We start from the raw sequence: 19,153 nt of genomic DNA, 5'->3' as shown, positions 1-19,153 counted from the left end.
ATGTGCACACGCACTTGAACAAACCTCATTTACACACACACATTAGCATTCTTTCATTCAGTCACTCACAGGCACATATGCACATACACTCATGCACACACAAACGTGTCCACTTTTACTCACACAGGCACGCACGCACACACACACAAGCACATCCACACACAGGCACACACACACTCTCACTCACACATACACTGTCACACGCTTGCACAAATGTACAAATACACATACACTCTCTCTGACTCACTCTGTCACAAAAAACACTTGCGCACACACACACACGCCATCTCATACACAAGCACACAGATGTGCAGGGTTGGGTGAGTGGGTGTGGAGGCTGAGTGCTACCAAGGGTTCCCACATCACTAGAGAAAATTCTCTCACAACGGCCGTCCAATACAAACCGGCTGGTGGCACACTTATGGAAAAAAATAGGTCCGCATCCAATTTGTGTGTGTCTGTGCGTGTGTGTATGCACATGTGTGTGTGTTACCACCTCCTTTGTCAGTATTGTGTCATCGTGGGTGGTGACCACAAGGAAGTGACTGCAAGATGACACTTTTTTTTTTCTTGCCTGACATGCGAGTAACAACAGTGTCCATAACACCGTCTAGTTGTTTACTCACTTTCAATCAAATCCGCAGTGGTGACTGTCTACTGACGTAACGCTTTTACGGTCAACATTTCCCGGCCTTTGGCTAAAACCATAATAGCTGCTGAAAGGGATGTTTTTCTGTTTATGTGGTGACTACTTGTGGTAAAGAAATGAAACTCCCACAATGTGACTCAGAGATCCTGCAACACGTACATAACATGTATGTACGGTGCACGTATTATTATTATTTTTTGTCTAGTCGGGTGTGCTACCCTCACATTCTACTGTAGTATCTGTGACTTTTGAGCGTGTATGGCTTTAAAAGGCAGGGCCTGGTCTGGTGAGGGACATAGGAGGCAGCGAATGAGAGTGCAACGTTAGCTGGCTAGTCCTGCTTTGATTGTGTTGTGTGGTGTTTGTTATACAAAGTAATACAAAAAAATTTCATCTTTCACAGAGAGCGTATGACACAGAATTGGGGGTGCAAAGTCCACCTGGAAATTGTTTATATGTGCCCTGCGATTGGCTGGTGACCAGTTCAGGGTGTAACCCGCCTCTCGCCCAAAGATAGCTGGGATAGGCTCCAGCACGCCCGCGACCCTAGTGAGGATAAGCGGTAAAAGAAAATGGATGGATGGATTTACTTTCACTTTGCAGGCCCCCTTCTATCAGAATCCATTTTTTTCCTACTTTTTTATGCATAACGTAGGTCAAAATGAGTTTGTGGCAGGTTTTAAGGTAGACATCTATGCGGTTTGGCAATTGAATGCAATAGCCTTTGAACACCAAAACCACTTAGAAATTTGAAATCGCCGATGGTGAGATGTAGTTTTGGCAATATTCAAGTACCTGCCCACTTTGGGTTCCCTATTAGTGGGCCAACAACCCAACACTCGGTAAACTGTGCTGCACAATTATTTATTCACACTGAATGGGCATTCGCTTAATTTGCACCACATTAATATACTTTTTCCACCTCGGTCCTCTTCAGTAGGTCGTCGGCGTGCTAGCGTCCGGCAAGAGAGCGTGGTGAGCGGCAACGGTGGAGGGGGCGTATAAATAACTTCTGCGATCAAACTCTTGAGAGGGACAGAAGTCCGAACTAGATATCAAAGGACGTCACATTGCTATCTGCCAGACGCCATGATATGGACCAATTAGAACCAAGTTGTTTTCCATATTTAAAATAGAGAAGATAAGTGATCCAATCAGGGCAAATCTCATTTACATGTGGCATAATAATTATAAATTCGACCATCTCAAATGCAAGGCAGAAAAGACCAACCAGAATCACATGAAAAAGCTAACCTGCATTTCTAAGGCAAATTATATTGCACACCCCATAATAGGATATCAAAGATGATCAAAAATAAACTTTAAAAAAAAAAAAAACGATAAAAGGGGACCTTTAACTCTTCCTCTGCCCGGTTGTGTTGAAAGCAATTGTAGTTACTGCAATTCATGTGTGAACGGGTACACAATTGTGCGCAATATGCCACTTTTCTGTGTAAATAGAAGGATAAATGCCTTATCTTTTGTTATAGCAGTGACATGACAATTCTAGTGTAAGTTCTCTGCTACGGAGAGTCTGGGCGTCCCTGCTAAAGCTACTCCCTCCATGACCCGACCTCGGATAAGCGGTAGAAAATGGATGGATGGGTGGGTGGATGGTGTTGCTCATGTCCCACCTATTCCATGTCTGTGTTACTTATACAGAATAACCATGTGGGGAAAAGCTAGGAAATGTTGAATGCAATTCCAGACAGTGTGATAGAGGCTAAATTGTGCAATTAATCCTGTCATGAACATCAAACAAAAATGTCTCGCGAGTCAGCCATCTTGGCAACACTGATGGCTGTGTGAATGTCTATATGTGTGAGTGAGTGATTATGTAGAGTCATGAAATAGGTTTGAACAGGAATAAACGGGCCAATTACAGAGAAGGTGTACGTGCGTTTTATTACTTAAACACACTCTCATTTTGTGACACAAGCTCACTCATGTGCAGTTACTTCAACACGTGTGTTTGTTGCGTCTGTTCAGTAGAAATTATACCTCTTTTGCTGTCAGCCTGTAGCTGGGACCGCACGCACGCACGCACACTATGTCATACCATGTCAGAGTTGTCAACAGCAGAGAAGTGGCTGTCGCAGTCGGCCCCTTCGAAGTGGACCGTCCACGTTCCGGGCGAACGAGGGTGGGGTGTCAGCCGGCAGAAGCCTGTTGGGCAAAATAAAAAAAAAACAACCACATATGGGAAGTTACACAATGTTTCCAATAAAACAAAACAAACATTGGAAATTATTAATAGCAGAACCCTGATTCAACTAATTTGATCTCAATCAAAAAGTTGTTTTTCCGTCAATTAAACCAAAGGTGATCTCAAGAGTCATCACATTGCTGTGATGACTCATTGCTCACATCCACAAGGTGACACATTTGAACCGTGTACAGGGATTATTATATTTCTTATCCATCCATCCATTTTCTGAGTCGCTTATCCTCACAAGGGTCGTGGGAGTGCTGGCGCCTATCCCAGCTATCATCGGGCAGGAGGCGGGGTACACCCTGAACTGGTTTCCACCCAATAGCAGGGCACATACAAACAACCATTCGCACTCACATTCACACCTACGGGCAATTTAGAGTCGTCAATTAACCTACCATGCATATTTTTTTGGGGATGTGGGAGGAAACCGGAGTGCCCGGAGAAAACCCACGCAGGCACGGGGAGAACACGCATGAATCCCAGTCCTCAGAACTGTGAGGCAGACACTCCAACCAGTAGTCCACCGTGCCGCTTATATTTCTTATCTTAGAAAAAATGTAATACGCCCATAAAAACATTTTACCACTAAAACGGAAGATTCTTACTTAAACCACAGTGCTTCTCATGTAAAAGTATATTGCTGTTAAAACGCTGCATTTGCTCACAAAAAGGCTAAATGGACAATGAAAAAGTTTTTTCTTTTAAAACACCATTTATTGATGAAACATATTTCGGGCACAAAACATGACATTTGCCCTAAAATGTAAATTTTTTTACATAGACTAGTTTCTTATGTAATCACTTGTCATATTGTGGTTGACTTTTTGCGGTCTCACTGTATCGCAGATTTTTAAATTGCACGTATATCTATCTAATTGTATATTGCAGATTTTTCCACTACATTGTGAGATTTTGCGGTGATCGGTTTTCCACACGAGCTAATGTTAGTTACTATCATGTAGCAATGATCATGGGCCAGGAGGAAAGAGTGCGTAAAAGACAATGTCCAAACTTTGGGATCATTGCACATCTAAAAGAGACATATTGAACTTTATCTTCTAAGAAAAAACAAAGTTTTAAAGTCAATATGTCTACTTCAGAGCAGAACTACACAACTGCAGGTCTATGGTAAAATAAACATTGTTAGCTAATTTAATAACACCTACCACTGCAAGCTGGAATGAATTGTAATACTTCCACCGGGGGTCAAGGATAGACACAGTTGCAAGTGCACTTTCAATCGCTTTATTGAACAACTGCTATCAAAATAAAACACGCCACAACTGACGCTGAGTCACTCAACTCAGAAACTGGCTAAACGGGTTAGCCAGTTAACAGCCAGCCAACTCCACACTCTCACTTGCTGCCACCCACATCACTCACCTGGCCAGGCCCCGCCTTCTAAAGCCGCACATATTCAAAGTCACTGAAACTACAGTGTAGAATGTGAGGATGGTGGACAGAAAAAATACTTGCACCTTACATGCATATTATTTTGTACTGGTATCATGCATAAAGCTTTACAATACACTGTATATAAATAGGCAGCACGGTGGGCGACTGGTTAGAGCGTCGGCCTCACAGTTCTGAGGACCGGGGTTCAATCACCAGCCCCGCCTGTGTGGAGTTTGCATGTTCTCCCCGTGCCAGCGTGGGTTTTCTCCGGGCACTCCGGTTTCCTCCCACATCCCAAAAACATGCATGAATTGGAGAGTCTAAATTGCCCAGTAGGTGTGAATGTGAGTCTGAATGCTTGTTTGTTTGTACGTGCCCTGCGATTGGCTAGCAACCAGTTCAGGGTGTACCCCGCCTCCTGCCCGATGATAGCTGGGATAGGCTCCAGCACGCCTGCGACCCAAGTGAGGAGAAGCGGCTCAGAAAATGGATGGATGGATGGATGGATGGATGTATATAAATAAATATATGGTCGCTTCTTCACAAATTGTATGTATTACAATGGGTTCTGGAATGTAAACTCCGCATTAATGATGGACTACTTACTGTATTTCATCATTAAAACTGTAGATTAGCTATAGAAAAAAAAGGGGAATGAAAATGTTTCCTTGAAAACACTAAAATACATTTTGCCACTAAAATTGCACGGTAAATTAAGTATTTGTATCATGGTCTGTGTTTTGGTTTGGATTGTGTTTGGTTTTGCTTCATGTTTTTTTGTGTTCCATGTTTTTCATGTCTTGTGTTCTCATTTCGTTATTGTGTCCACCTGTTCTCGTCAACCTTCTACCTTGTGTGGACCAATCAACTGCCTCCAGCCACTCGTGTTTTGTCCAGGTGTTCCTCATTGTCTCGTCAATCTGTTTGTATTTAGTTAGTTCCCTGGTTTCTTTCAGTTCTTCTCGGTTCATTGTATTATGTCAATGTCAAATGTCGAAGTTGTCAGTTATATCACTAGTCATGTCTCGTTTCTAGTTTTCTTTGTTCCCTAGTGTTTCTTTGCTACTTTGCATTTAGATTTTGGACTTTGTCAATTTAGTATTTAGATTTTTTCCACGATCCTTGTTTTCCTTTGTTTTTGGAAATTAAAACATTTTTTGAGACACCTGCATTGCTTCCCTGCACTTGGGTCCTCCACATTCTGCCTTGCCCTCAAAAACCTTCGTTCGTGACAGGCTTCTTTCCAGTTTTAAGTTTACTCAAGGGTTTCTTCGTTAGTTTGTGTTTAGGTTTTAGACTTTGTTCATTTAGTATTGAGATTTTTCCATGATCCTCGTTTTACTTTGTTTTTGGAATTAAATATACTGCGTTGCCTCCCTGGACTTGGGTCCACCATATTTTGCCTTGCCTTCAAAAACCCCCAATGTGACAAAGACATGACTCGTGAAATAACATATTAAAATGACATTGAACTGACAAAAACTGAAAGAAACCAGGGAACTAAATACAAACAGATTGACGAGTGGCTGGAGGGAGCTGATTGGTCGACACAAGGTAGGTTGACGAGAACAGGTGGACACAATAACTAAATGAGCACACAAGACATGGAACACAGGAATAAAATGAAGCAAAACACAGACCATGACAGTATCCCCCCCGCCCAAGGAACGGATCCAAGACGTTCCCCAGAAGGCCAAACAAAGAAAGTCATCAAAACACAGACCATGACAATTTGACCATAAAAACAATATATTTGGTATATATTTGCTTCAAATGTAATCAATTTGAAAACAATATTTGTACAGAAAAAGGCTATAACAAAAAAAATAAATGGAATATTTTGCTACTAAAATGGTAGATTCAGGCCAGTTTCTCTCAGTAAATCCAGCATTTTGTAACCTACATTCTTAACTGTCTTTGGTGTTAGTGTTACATGTCAAAATAAATGAAGCAATGTCAACTGTATAAGTGGTCCTGCTACCTCGCTGCAGCAGCGGGTCAAGGAAGTCTTGCAGGCCATTGGGCATGCTGCGCACCACGTCACACGAGTATCCGTCCTCGGGCAGCAGGAAGGGCAGTTGCAGGTCGGGGTCCTCCTCCAGCTGCACCTCACGGCCATCGCTACGCGCCAGCTCGTCCGCCGTGTTCTCCGCCACTGCCACCACGTGGTCGATCAGCTCCTGGGGAAAAAAATGTGAGTTAAAAGTCCGTCTTTCCATCCTGTTGGCTTGTTTGCCAAAAGCACGGGAATCCGTGCTTGCGTGAGTTGTCTCCAGGTGCGAAGACCTCCTCCCAGATTCCAAAAACCTGCGTCTCGATGTCACAATGTGGACAGAATGATGACGGTAACTGTTTAAATAGCAATTGTAATTCAAACAGGGGAACAAGGTCAAATGAATTTCACCTGTACAGGTTATTAGGGATGGGAATTGAAAAATTTGATTCCTAGGAATCCTTTGTTTTCTTGCCTGACGATACCGCTTCTTGATTCCTCTTAGCGCCCAAGATGGTAACACAAAAACCTGTTTTATGATGTAATTCTTGTGCCTCAATAGTGTAACAGATGGATTGAGTGTAATTCGATTAGTCTTGCCAAGAGAATATAGATATTTTGAATGGTCTTTTTTTCACTGCAAATTAGTATTTTCTTTTAATTATATATTTTATCTATTTAATATTTATTATATATGTATATACATGATGTATATTACTATCAGGGTACAAAATTACCTATATCAGGATAAAAAATATTGTCCATATTTTATTATAATTTCATCCTTCATGATGTATAATGATAATAACATCAATGATATCATATACTGTATCATTTATATTATTTCAGTCCCTCACCCAAAGAGAATCACGACGAGTATCGATAAGGAATTGGATTGACAAGCCATATCAATAATGGAGTCACAATTGCTAAATTCTTATCAATTCCTATCCCTAAGGGTTAAAGTACATTTTCGGCTATGAAGTGTCTGAAATGTCACCCAAAAGCCCAATATTATCCAAAGGTTGTTGTGAGTAGTGTCCATCAATGAATGCTTAGTGGGGAGCTTACGGGCGGAATGTAAGGCTCATCGGGAGCACAGTGGTAGTTGGTCATGAGCGCGTGGAGCTGCAGGGAGTTGAGCTTGAAGCAAGTGCTGTGGATGTTCTGGACGTCTTGCATGGAGTATTTGTCCATGGTCAGCAGGGTGGTGGCCTGGACAAGACGTAGACACAGACACAAACACACACGTCTTAGAACTCTTTGTATTAATACTGCTTCACATCTGTGTTGCATGGAGTACAGCAACTTCTAGGAACTGTTACATGTCACAGTTCCTAAGATCCTAGTGAAAGGATTGGGCAAGGTACGACCCAAATACAGTGGCGCCTTGAGATATGACCCGACTTTCAAGTTTTTCAAGTTGAGCCGATTTTTTTTGCTTTGACTTGCAAACAAAAATTTGAGATATAAGCGTTCTAACGGGCTGTTCGGTCCCTGTACGACCGGAGTCAGAGTTTGGTCCTCATATCCGGCAATAAGTCGGACTCTTTCCCGGTGAGGGTTGGACTCCGCCAAGGCTGCCCTTTGTCACCGATTCTGTTCATAACTTTTATGGACAGAATTTGTAGGCGCAGCCGAGGCGTAGAGGGGGTCCGGTTTGTTGGCCTCAGTATTGCATTTCTGCTTTTTGCAGATGATATGGTTCTGTTGGCTTCATCAAGCCGTGACCTCCAACTCTCACTGGAGCAGTTCACAGCCGAGTGTGAAGCGGCTGGGATGAGAATCAGCACCTCCAAATCTGAGACCGTGGTCCTCAGTCGGAAAAGAGTGGCGTGCCCTCTCCAGGTCGGGGATGAGATCCAGCCCTAAGTGGAGGAGTTCAAGTATCTTGGGGTCTTTTTCACGAGTGAGGGAAGAATGGAACGAGAGATCGACAGGCGGATCGGTGCAGCGTCTGCAGTGATGCAGACTTTGTATCGGTCCGTTGTGGTAAAGAAGGAGCTAAGCTGAAAGGCGAAGCTCTCAATTTACCGGTCGATCTACGTTCCTACCCTCACCTATGGTCACGAGCTGTGGGTCGTGACCAAAAGAACAAGATCCCGGATACAAGCGGCCGAAATAAGTTTCCTCCGCAGGGTGTCCGGGTTCTCCCTTAGAGAAAGGGTGAGAAGCTCGGTCATCCAGGAGGATCTCAGAGTAGAGGCGCTGCTCCTCCACATCAAGAGGAGCCAGATGAGGTGGCTGGGGCATCTGATTCGGATGCCTCCCGGACGCCTCCCTGATGAGGCGTTCCGGGCACGTCCCACCGGGAGGAGACAACAAAACCAACAAAACAATTTTCGTTTTTTGGGGGGAGTGTGGGGGAGGCAGGTAGAGATTGATATTTCCATTCATTTCAGTGGGGAAAGATGAGCTTGGTCACGGAACGAATTCAACTCATATCTCAAGGCAGCACTGATCATCGCCTGCCACCGTTGGGGACCGAGGTTCAAGACCCCGACTAGACCATCCGCCAACATCTCCCGGACTCACGGCTGTGGTGTCCTTGAGCAAGACACTGATACCCCGAAATGCTCCCCGGGCGCTTCAGCTGCCCTCTGCTCCAGTGTGTTCCACTAACATGTGTATGTGTTCACTATGATGGGTAAAATGCAGAGAACAAATTTCGTGTGCATGCATGCATGTTCATGACAATAAAAGGTGATTCTTCTTCTTCTAAATCAGAATCTATTATTTAATCAATAAAATGAACTGTCATACATATTTTACATACACTAGCTTTTTAGTACATCTACAGTGCAAATAAGATGGCCCTTGTATCAATTTTAAAATTGAAATGTGGCCCCTTGGGCTCAAAAGTTGCCTCCCCTTCCTGCTTTCCTTTCCTGTAGGTCATTTGCACCCTCCTACCTGCACAATGCGACTCAGGTGGCAGTCGGCGGCCAGTTCCAGGCCCTGCTTCTCGGCCCAAGCCTCAATGTGGCTGAGCTGCTGGCGCAGGATGGCGCCCCAGTAGTGGCAGCATAGGCCCGACTCGCTGTCCGTCACCAGCTTGTTGAAGAGCCACATGTTGATGAAGTGGAAGAGCTGCGAGAAGAGCTGGATGGTCAGCGCCGCGTTGACGCGACACCGCCGCAGCAGCGACATGGCGCCCGTCAACGTATGCAGGACGTCCTCTGCGGAAAAAGGTGAAGGGGGACGCCAGTTATTACCCTACACAATTACTCTACGAAAAGTATCGAAATTATATATTTGGCCACGAAACGCAAATGAAGATGTTATATTTTGCAATGTTTTAAGCGCAAAATGCTGTATTTTCCCCCCAAATCGCAATACATTGTTAAAAAAAAATTATATTTAGTGACAAAGTGCAATAAATGGGTAAAAGTAAAAAAAAAAAAAAAAAATGTGTTGTTTTTTTTTGTCAGTTACCTATCTTGGGTCTCTGGGGATTGTGTTCCTCTGGGTCATCTAGGAAGGCAGCCATGTAGTTGTTGAGGTCGGCCTGCAGGCAATGGACCAGGTACCTGTGAGCACACACCACACACATTTCCTTACAATTAAATGCTTTTTGTTGACCTGTGGATAGATCGCATGGAGCATTTAAGTCAACACTGACTTGAAGGCCATCTGGACGAGGTGGGCGAGGACATCCTGGGCGTCCAGCGTGACGCGGCTTAAGTCACGATCCTGCTTGATGAAGTTAAGCAGCTCCGAGGCATTGGCCATCCAAAAGGCTAGCGCACCCGCAATGTTCTTCTGCTTCTGTAAAATCACAAACACACAGAAAACACAAAACTGTTAAGCTGGTTCCATCCACGTCGGTTGTGAGGCGTTAGAAGTCTGTTGGTTTCAGTAGCAGCCAAGAGCAAGTTGTTACTTGAGGGATAGACTCATGCCCAGCACACTCTGCCCCCCCCCCCCCACCCACCCTCCACCATGAGGATTGGTCATTAACGTCAGCCAATCAATCCATTGAGAAATCAGCAGTGACAATAATGACCAGTATTCAAGTCAAGACCACATATCAAGTCACCAGACATCAGCCCCCTCCTCACACTCACAAGAACTTTTATCAGTGCTCATCACCACCCTGTGACCATGCAGACAATTGTCTGTAATTTCTTCAGGGGCAATGATGTCACCTAAACTAGATTAGATTGTCTGTGGATGAAAGCCCACTTTATGACACGAGACTAGGACTGCACCTATTGAATATTTTTAGAATCGATTATTCTCGTGATGAGCCCATCGATTACTCTGATAATCGAAACAAAATCGATTTTACATTATTAAACAACAATACAACACAAATTTAGATGCGAGTTGCAGGTATCATTTTGTACACTTAGGTTCACCATCCTCACGTTATACACTGTAGTATCTGTGACTTTGAATGTGTGTGGCTTTAAAAAGCGGGGCCTGGCCTGGTGGGTGAGGTGGAAGTCAGCGAATGAGTGTTGAGCTGGCTGTTGTGAAATCAGGTTAGAGGCTGGCTGTATAACTGGCTAACTGTTAGACAATCTGTGTGTTGAGTCTATCCTTGACAATCTGTGGGACATTACAATAAGTTCTAACTCACGTGGTGGGCTATATTAAACTAGCTATCGATTTTTATGTCACCAGTCATAGACATGGAGTTGTGTAAACCAGTTCTGCTTTGTCCTAGACTGATTGCTCTTTGTTATCTCCCCCCCCCCCCCCAAGTGTGAAATGATCCCTAATTTTGGAGATTCTTTGTGTTTTACACGATTTTTCCTCCTGGCTCAGCACCATCACACCAACTTATGTCTACGTGAGTCTGCAGTAATGTGTGGAAAAATTATCACTGAAAAGCTTCAGAGGCAAACATTTAGCTTGGACTTTTTTGTGTAATTGAATTAAATTATTCAAGTTGTTTAATCATCACAGCCCTACATGAGGCCGTTAAATGTGTTTATATAAACAACGAATGGAAATGTCTCATAACGTCTTTTTAACAAGCTCAGTGAACCCTTGCCTATTAGCGGTTCGCTCGTCACAAATGAATCTGTTAAAAGCTTTTCTGTGGAACTTATCCTCAGCTACATAAGGTATTCGCAGCCATCCAAAAAATTACTACATTTTTTAATAAACCTGTAACAAAACAAAATGTGTGTGTGTGGGGTGGGGGAGTAAAGCACTGGAAATCCTTTCCAGGTGCAATATAACTTTATTAACCAAGTGTTTATTTATTTATTTTTGCATTCTGATGAAGAAATTGAGGAGGAAAGGGCTTGGTATCTGAGGAGCTGAATGGTTAACAAAATCCACCAATCGGAGCGGGCACTCGTATATCCCTGCCGATCTGGGGGGGGGGGGGAGTAAAACAAACCAAAAACAGAAGACAAATTACTGTTCGGAGCAGCCTGGGGTTGTTAAGGAGCCAAGTGCATCCAAAATGGAAAGTTAACAAAAGGAGTATGTGAACAACAGACAGATGAAGCATTAAAGAGGTGAGAAGAGAGCAGAGTCTTTCATACACAAGTGTCACGTGACGACAGAATACGGATGCAACGACTGCACAGGGAGGAGGATTTTGCTTTCAACTCGTCGGCTCTGGATTCTTTTTGTTTGGGTGGCATGCAGGCAGGTCCCGGAAGCTGAATGGAATCATTAGTCTGGGGTGACTTTTAGTTTTCCAGCTCTGAAAGGCTGCATTATCGTCTTATACAGTGGTACCGGGACTTAGGAGTTCAATTTGTACGATTTGTTGGGTATCCTTAATAAAGAAAATAGCATGTAGCACTCATATAAAAATATAATAACAAAGAATAGAAAGTAAGCAATTTGATTTACAAACTGTAACTACTGGACATACTGTGGTATTTGTGTGTTGGATAAGTGCCTTTAAGGGATGTGGCTGAATGAGTGAAGAGCTGGAGAAGGTTAGTCTATGTGTGAATTTCTGGGTGTGAGTTATGGCCTACAGCAACTCCTTGCGAGTGTTTTCATTTTGTATTTGTGTGTTTGACTGCTTGCCCCATAATAAACGTCTGAAAGTGTATTGGTGACTGTGGCTCCTTGCTCACATGCCAGTTGCATAACAGTACTAGTACCAACAGGACTCACTAATCTATTTTAGAGGGAGAGGAAGAGAGCGAGCGAGAGAGAGAGAGAGAGAGAGAGAGAGAGAGAGAATAAATCTGGACAGCTCATAACAGAGAAAAGGCACTCGTAAGTGAAGGTACCACTTTTTGTTTTAACATTTCTGTTAGAAATAGCAGGGGAAAAAGCAGCAGCAGCAACGACAACATCCAATGGGGTGGGGGCTGGTCAAATAAGCATGAGAAGGACAGAAAGAAAGAATAAGCAAGAAGAGGTTGAGAAAGCTGTCTAGGTTGGGCAACCACTAAGCTTATTTAGCATATTTATTATTGTAAAGATTGGCCCAAAATATCAATATTTTTAAGGGTTTACGTGAGATATTCAGCCAAACTAAAGCAATTTAATATTAATATTTTCTTTCCGAAATGCTGAGAAAGACCAAGAACCTGGTGCCTCATGTACAAAGACTTGCGTGGATTTCCTCCTAAAACATGGCGTATGCTCAAATCCAGAAAATGTCGTACGTACAAAAATATTCAGATATATGAAACGCTGCGTACTCATGAATCCAAGCACATTTCCTTCATACATTCCAGTCAACGTGGAAATGAGCGCACATGTTGGAGAAGCTGACTCCTCCCTGTCCACGCCCATATTTGAATATGCAAGTCATATTTAAATGAACCCTGCACCTGAGATGCCGATCTCTGCATGATCAGAAAAAAAGGAAAATGAACAAGGTAATGAAGAAAAATAATTTTTCTGAATGTGAAGTTGCTCAATGAAGTGGAGGCAGGCAAGAAAAATCCTCTTTGGCACGCTGTCCTACGGCATTAACAACACGCAAAAGAGGAGCGAATGGGACAGCGCGTGTGCGGCTGACAATGCTGTGGAGACAGAATAGCGCGCACACGCTGAACTAAAAAAATAAGTGGTCAGACATTAAAGTGGCTGTGAAGCGGAGGACAGCTGCCCACCGCCAAAGTGTGGCCAAAAAAAGGCGGAAGAACCGGCGCAGAGGGCCTCAACCGTTCGAGGAGAGAATCGCTGCGATCATGGGTGATGCTGCTCTCTCAGGAGTGATGGGAGGACGTGGCTGACTATGATCACCCCACAAGGTTAACGCCATGTATTTTTTAGAACTCATAACAAATGTGTTCATACAGTAACCTACACTCAGCCCTGTGAGATAAAGGTTCATGCGTAAATGTATGTGTGGTGTTTGTAATAAATCTTTTGAATTCAAATATAAGCACATCAGCATATCAAAGAAGATATCAAAAACTTTGGACTCCTTTTTGATTACTCAATTTATTATTTTAATACACAGGAGAGGACACGAACACTGACAAAAAAAATTTTTTTTTTAGGAGAAGAGGGGTAAATTATGTCAATTTAAACACATTTTAATCATGTGCAACCGATGTACATGTTCAAAGTCAATTCAAAGGACTCTTTTTTTCAGTGCATGTGCTGGAGTCACGAAGCGATTTGTGTGGGCAATATGCGGCAAAAATTATTGCCTTGATCAATTACTAGGTGTCCTCAAATATATCAGTGGTACATTAAATACAATGGTTAACAAATTAATTCTCAGTCCTTGCCCCAATTGCATTGTTGAAATCAAATGTTGCCGGGCATGAATTGTTCATCAGTGCTAATTATTCATGTCTCTCTGGTGTGCAGATTTATGAGAACAGTTTCCCAGCATCACCTCTAAGTGTCGCCAAAGCACCAAAAGCTGCAGAAACGTGCGTACGCTAGCCATGCAGTTGGCGTGTGGCACCGCACATTTCCACGGTCATGTCACTCTTGATACATCTGAACTTCGGCGTGAAAAAGAACAGGCGCCACGTTTTTGTGCGTACGCACCTTTTGTACATGAGGCCCCTGATCTTCTATGATCGCAAATATTGATCACTAAATTTTGTGTTCACACTAACAGACTGTGTGTGCTTTTGGTGGAGGGTTTTGTGCTTTAAGTAGCACTGAAGTTTGAAATGACATAATTGTAACATATTAAAGTTACAGAAAATAAATGTATCGCTCTGATAACTTTGGTAAAGCCAGCAACTGCATAGAAGCCATGTTTTGGTTGATTTAAGTCATCCCAAGCTCCTATCCTATAAAACATTTCATTTAAAACTCGGCACAGCACACTCGGATGTCTGCAGGAGAGGCCAGCGCCAAGTGTCACAGTGCGCTGAAAAGAGTTTTGTCATAGATCATATGGCATGACTTGTTCTTGTGACTGGCATGCTTGGTTTGTTTATTAGTTTGCAGCTGCCTTTCAGACGCACTATTTAAAACCGCACAAATCAACCAGCGTAATTCATCTCAGGTTTGATAAATCACATTCACACATAACCTTGGATAATGAGCCACATTCTGCCTCACCAAGGCTTTTCATCCGATCACAGGTAGTAGATGCCAACATTTCGGACTCCAGAAATCATCATGAAAACTATGGAAATTGTTCTTGTGTTTATTTTGCGTACTAATTATTCTGTATTTGCGACACATTATAGTTAAGAGTTATTTGTCATTTACTCTGTAATTTGTCGTTATGAGGGTTTAAATGATCATTTTAATTTAATTGAAGAACATTTGAAATAGCCCGCCCTGGGAGAAATAGATAGAAATTGAGAGAGAAAAAGCAAGAGTCTCATGATATGCTATCCTACCTGATCCCCTTCAGGACTTTCCTGCATGGACGGAGGAACGGAGGAGGACGAGGAGGAGGAGGAAGGACACGTTCACAGACAGGGAGAGAACACGTCAACAGCTACACTATGGTAACACACGCACAGACAAACACACACCTAACACACACATATGGTCATGGTTCAAATGACAAGTCTGTCCTTTGTCACATTCAAAGATGACAAGCATCAACTTGTTCAAACTCCTCACCACCGTAGAAACCACTTTAAGCGTCCATCTACTTTCTACAGCGCTTGTTAGTCTAAGGGTTTAGCTGCCATTGGCTGGCGACCAGTCCAGCGTGTACTCCGCCTCTGACGCAAAAGTCAGCTCGGATAGAGTGTAGCTGTAGAAAATGGATGGATGTTTCAACTCACTATCGCCAACCATCCATCTTTGCTAGCGCTTATCCTCATTACAGGATACAATTCATGTTTATCAAACTCATAGGAGCTTTCAATGAAAATGTCAAGGAAACATTTTGTCATATTTATGCATGTCAGTGTAAAAAGAAGCTACACAAGTAAATGCATATGAAACTGTTTGACTTTCTTTGATCGAGTGAGGAGCATGCTTCTTGACCTGCGCCGTATCATCACTTTCGTCCAAATATGGTCAATTTTATATTTTCTTCACAAGTCAACACCATGGATCTCTCCCCACGTCATCTGTTAATTTGAAACATTATTAACCAATTTAAACTGTTAAAATAGCTTAACAAATCTAATAACTCTCGTACACTCTACTGTCTGAGAAGTCTTGGACAACCCGGCCCCTTCCCTCACTCTGTAGGAGCCATGGGGTATTATGTCACCTCAAGATTTAAAATATGGAAATAGTAAAATGGTTAAATACATTTGAGTAAGCCGGTTTTGTTAAAAATGGATTGCTGTCATGGTTCAGTCCAGAATGGTCAGCCACAAAGGAAAGGGTGAAGATCCATTTCCGGCTCTTAAACTTTTTAGTCATCACTCAAGGCTCTAAGACCTCTGCAAAAGAGTTTGGGAAGATGATGTAATCACACTCATTTGCTTTTTGTCTGGTTGGTGTCAGTGCAGACTTTGATGTGGATAGATAGCGACGTGTCCTCCCATTTTAATCAATGACAGCTTAATAAATTAACAAATCATCAATTGCACATGATTTTAAGGTGGTGGTGTATTTATGTTTGTGCATAACAATATATGACAGCAATTTAAGGTATCTAATTTTCCTCACTGGATGAATAAAGTGTCTATCCATCCATCCAAACATAATACCAACATTAGCAGTGCAGTTTTTGGTAACTCATGTAAGACAGCTTCATTTTGGACATGCGAGGATTTCGCCCAACAGCGAAGATATATGAAGTGTCTTGCGATAACTTCTGTTGTCAATTTTCACCATAGAAATAAAACTGAATTGACCTGAGCTGAACCTCAATAAATAGATGAATTAACATCAGTGTGCTTTGCCAGTGTAAACGTGCTCTTGGTTATGATACATAAAATAAGCCATAAACTCTCCATACACGCATTTGTGCATTAGCTTTTTCACGAGCGGCTAGCACTGCCGAGCGCAGGACAGGTGCACAAACAACAACTGGCAACACAGAGCTGAAGCATGGAGAGACAGACAACTAAATGAGCGTTTGCCACACGCAAACTTACAACAGAAAAGTGACACACAAATGGACCGGATGCAGAAAAGAAAAGAATGACAAGCACTCACCTGGATGACGCCCTCCATCATGCTCACCATCTTATTGACGATGGCGATGACTTTGTGCGTCCGCTCCGAGGGCGAAATGTCGGGCCGGTAGGTGGGCGACAGCACGTAGCGGCACGTCATGTACAGAACATACGTGGGGGACAGCTTGAAGTGCACCGTCGAGCTGTTGGTGTAGTTGATAATGGCCGACAGGAACGTGTCTTCGGCTGCGCACAAAGTCGAAATACGGTAAATACCCGCTAGCAAACGCAGTGGGTGTTACCTCCACGAAGAAGGTAATAGTTTGTGTTAGGTATGGGTAATTAATCAATTTAGTCAGGACGCTTTTTTATCATTTTTGTTTAGCTGATTTCGCAGTTCAAAGCAGTTCCCTGCTGACCATGGGGCCTGCTGTGGGGTTTTTCCGCTGCCTGGTCTGGGGGCATGTCCACCTCCTGTACTCTGGGGTGGGTATTGGGTGCTGGGTGGGATGGGCGCAGATTCCGGGGGGCGGTACTGCGGGGCTGGGTTTGGCGGTCCTCTCTCCCCGTGGTTGTCCCGCCGGATGGGCCCAGCCTGCAGGAGCCATGCCTCTTAAATCACTCACTAAGCACAACCTCACACCATTCACTGTAAATATTTTTTCACTCGGGGGTGGCGTTGGGCCCCTGCGGCCTGTGGGTGGCCAGTTTTGGGGTGCCTCGGTGGGGCCGGTGGACCGCCTTGGGTCCCTCAGTGTGGGTGGTGTCCCGCTGCCCCCGGGTGGGCTCCTGGGCCCGAACCGCCTCTCATTTGGGTGGGGTGGGGTCCTGAGCCCCCGCAGTGCAGGGATAGGAATTACAGGACACTTCTGAAGGTTATTGTGCATGCGAGACGGTGTCAATTCACTTGCATGTGTCTGCAGACACACTTATTCACTTGGTGTGGGGCCACTCACTCATTGCGATAAATAACTCATAACGATGCAAACTTCCTGGGTATCCTCTCACTTGCACTGTTTCTATAGATATTTAGAATTTACATAGCCACTCCCACCACAATTCAGTTGTACAGCCGGATTCATTGCGTCTGTCCCGGATGCTTCCCCTCCTGTCCTTGTCCTTTCCTAATCTTTCTTATAGCTATTGTCCTGTCTTTTGTTGTCTTCTCTTCCTATATTATTTAGTTATCTGTTCACTGACTCTCCCTTTTTTTTCTGCCACTCCCCTTTAAAACATTGTTCTGTCCCACTGAAATTTTCGATAAATATCCATCAGAACATAAAGAACAATCGTGGCAGCTTAAAAACTGTGGCACATTAAAAACTGTTCTGGCATAAAAGGGAATCAGGTCCTCCTTTCTGTTTGACCTAACAACCAAAAAGGACAACGAAGTAAATAAATAAATTCCCTGTCATCATACAGCGCCTGTATCTCAAATTATTGCTCGTAAGTCAAAGCAAAAGAATCGTCCGAATGACGGCCCGATCTAAAAAAAAAAAAAAAAAAAAAAAAAAAAAAAAAAAGTTGTAAATAGGGTAACTCGTATCTCAAAGCAAATTGTATTAACAAGAGGAAAGACTTACTATAATTATACATTGTCTATAAAGACAAAATATTTATTTATTTTATTTATGTGGAAGCTGATGCAAGTTAATGTGTCAAAAAAAAGCTTATTTGTTATCGGGGGAATAAAGGAAATCCTAGAGTAAAAAATAGGAATAGAAAAAAAATTCTTATTTTAAATGCAATTCGCGTTTTCTATAAGCGAAGGGGAAAAACGGGGGGGGGGGATGTATCTAACATTTTCTTTTAAGGCCATAATGCAGAGCCCAATTTGCATCCAGTTAAAGTTTTGACTCACAATTTTCTCTGAACTCGATGCTGGCTGGCAGAGTCAACTCGGGCCGGTCGGCCGAGCCGTCCTGAGTCCGGCTGTCCTGCACCTCGCTTCGGATCATGGGCTTCACCATACCGCGCTCCATCTCCAGCTTCCCTGAGCTCTGCACACACACAGGAGTGCTTTTCTGCTTGCTTTTGTGCAAATTTAAAGGCCATGTTCCCGTATACAAACTGCGTGTGTGTGTGTGTGTGTGTGTGTGTGTGTGTGTGTGTGTGTGCGTTACCTTGCTGGTGGGCATGGCGGCCCCGCTGTGGATGTCCCCCTGAAGATCAAAGGTGGTTTCGGGAACGCTGCTGCAGCACAGACACACAAAAGTACCCCGTGAGGGTTGAGGACATCTCATTGAGACTACCTTAGAGTACACACAAACACACAGTACAGTACAGGACACACACAAAAAAGGTACACTAAATGGTACACACTCATGGTACAGTACTCTGTACACACACAAACGCACACGCACACACTGTAGATCACACACACCGTCACCTTGGATGAATGAATGTGGTTGGATGTGGGTGGATGTTTGAAGGTGGTGGTGGTGTTCGGAGGGGCCGTA

The 19,153-nt window shown here is 43.4% G+C and overlaps 1 protein-coding gene across 20 annotated transcripts in view; it reads right to left on the bottom strand.

Annotated features, from left to right (window-relative positions):
* afdna (afadin, adherens junction formation factor a) overlaps positions 1 to 19,153 on the bottom strand; it is a 97,169-nt gene that overhangs the window by 33,845 nt on the left and 44,171 nt on the right. For 14 of the 20 annotated variants that reach the window (XM_061704931.1, XM_061704933.1, XM_061704938.1 and 11 more), the window contains 10 exons: positions 18,818 to 18,887; positions 18,556 to 18,694; positions 16,735 to 16,940; positions 15,006 to 15,026; positions 9,875 to 10,020; positions 9,688 to 9,782; positions 9,166 to 9,431; positions 7,324 to 7,467; positions 6,241 to 6,439; positions 2,709 to 2,815 (listed from right to left, as the gene is read on the bottom strand). In XM_061704931.1, coding sequence (XP_061560915.1) covers positions 2,709 to 2,815; positions 6,241 to 6,439; positions 7,324 to 7,467; positions 9,166 to 9,431; positions 9,688 to 9,782; positions 9,875 to 10,020; positions 15,006 to 15,026; positions 16,735 to 16,940; positions 18,556 to 18,694; positions 18,818 to 18,887 — 1,393 coding nt within the window. The remainder of the gene's footprint in view (positions 1 to 2,708; positions 2,816 to 6,240; positions 6,440 to 7,323; positions 7,468 to 9,165; positions 9,432 to 9,687; positions 9,783 to 9,874; positions 10,021 to 15,005; positions 15,027 to 16,734; positions 16,941 to 18,555; positions 18,695 to 18,817; positions 18,888 to 19,153) is intronic. The other 6 variants (XM_061704934.1, XM_061704949.1, XM_061704951.1 and 3 more) reach the window with 1 other exon arrangement.

The sequence above is a fragment of the Phycodurus eques genome, chromosome 18 (genome assembly GCF_024500275.1).
Source record: "Phycodurus eques isolate BA_2022a chromosome 18, UOR_Pequ_1.1, whole genome shotgun sequence".
NCBI lineage: Eukaryota > Metazoa > Chordata > Actinopteri > Syngnathiformes > Syngnathidae > Phycodurus > Phycodurus eques.
The sequence above is the reverse complement of the archived record's forward strand: the minus strand, read 5'-3'. Positions and strand labels throughout refer to the sequence as shown.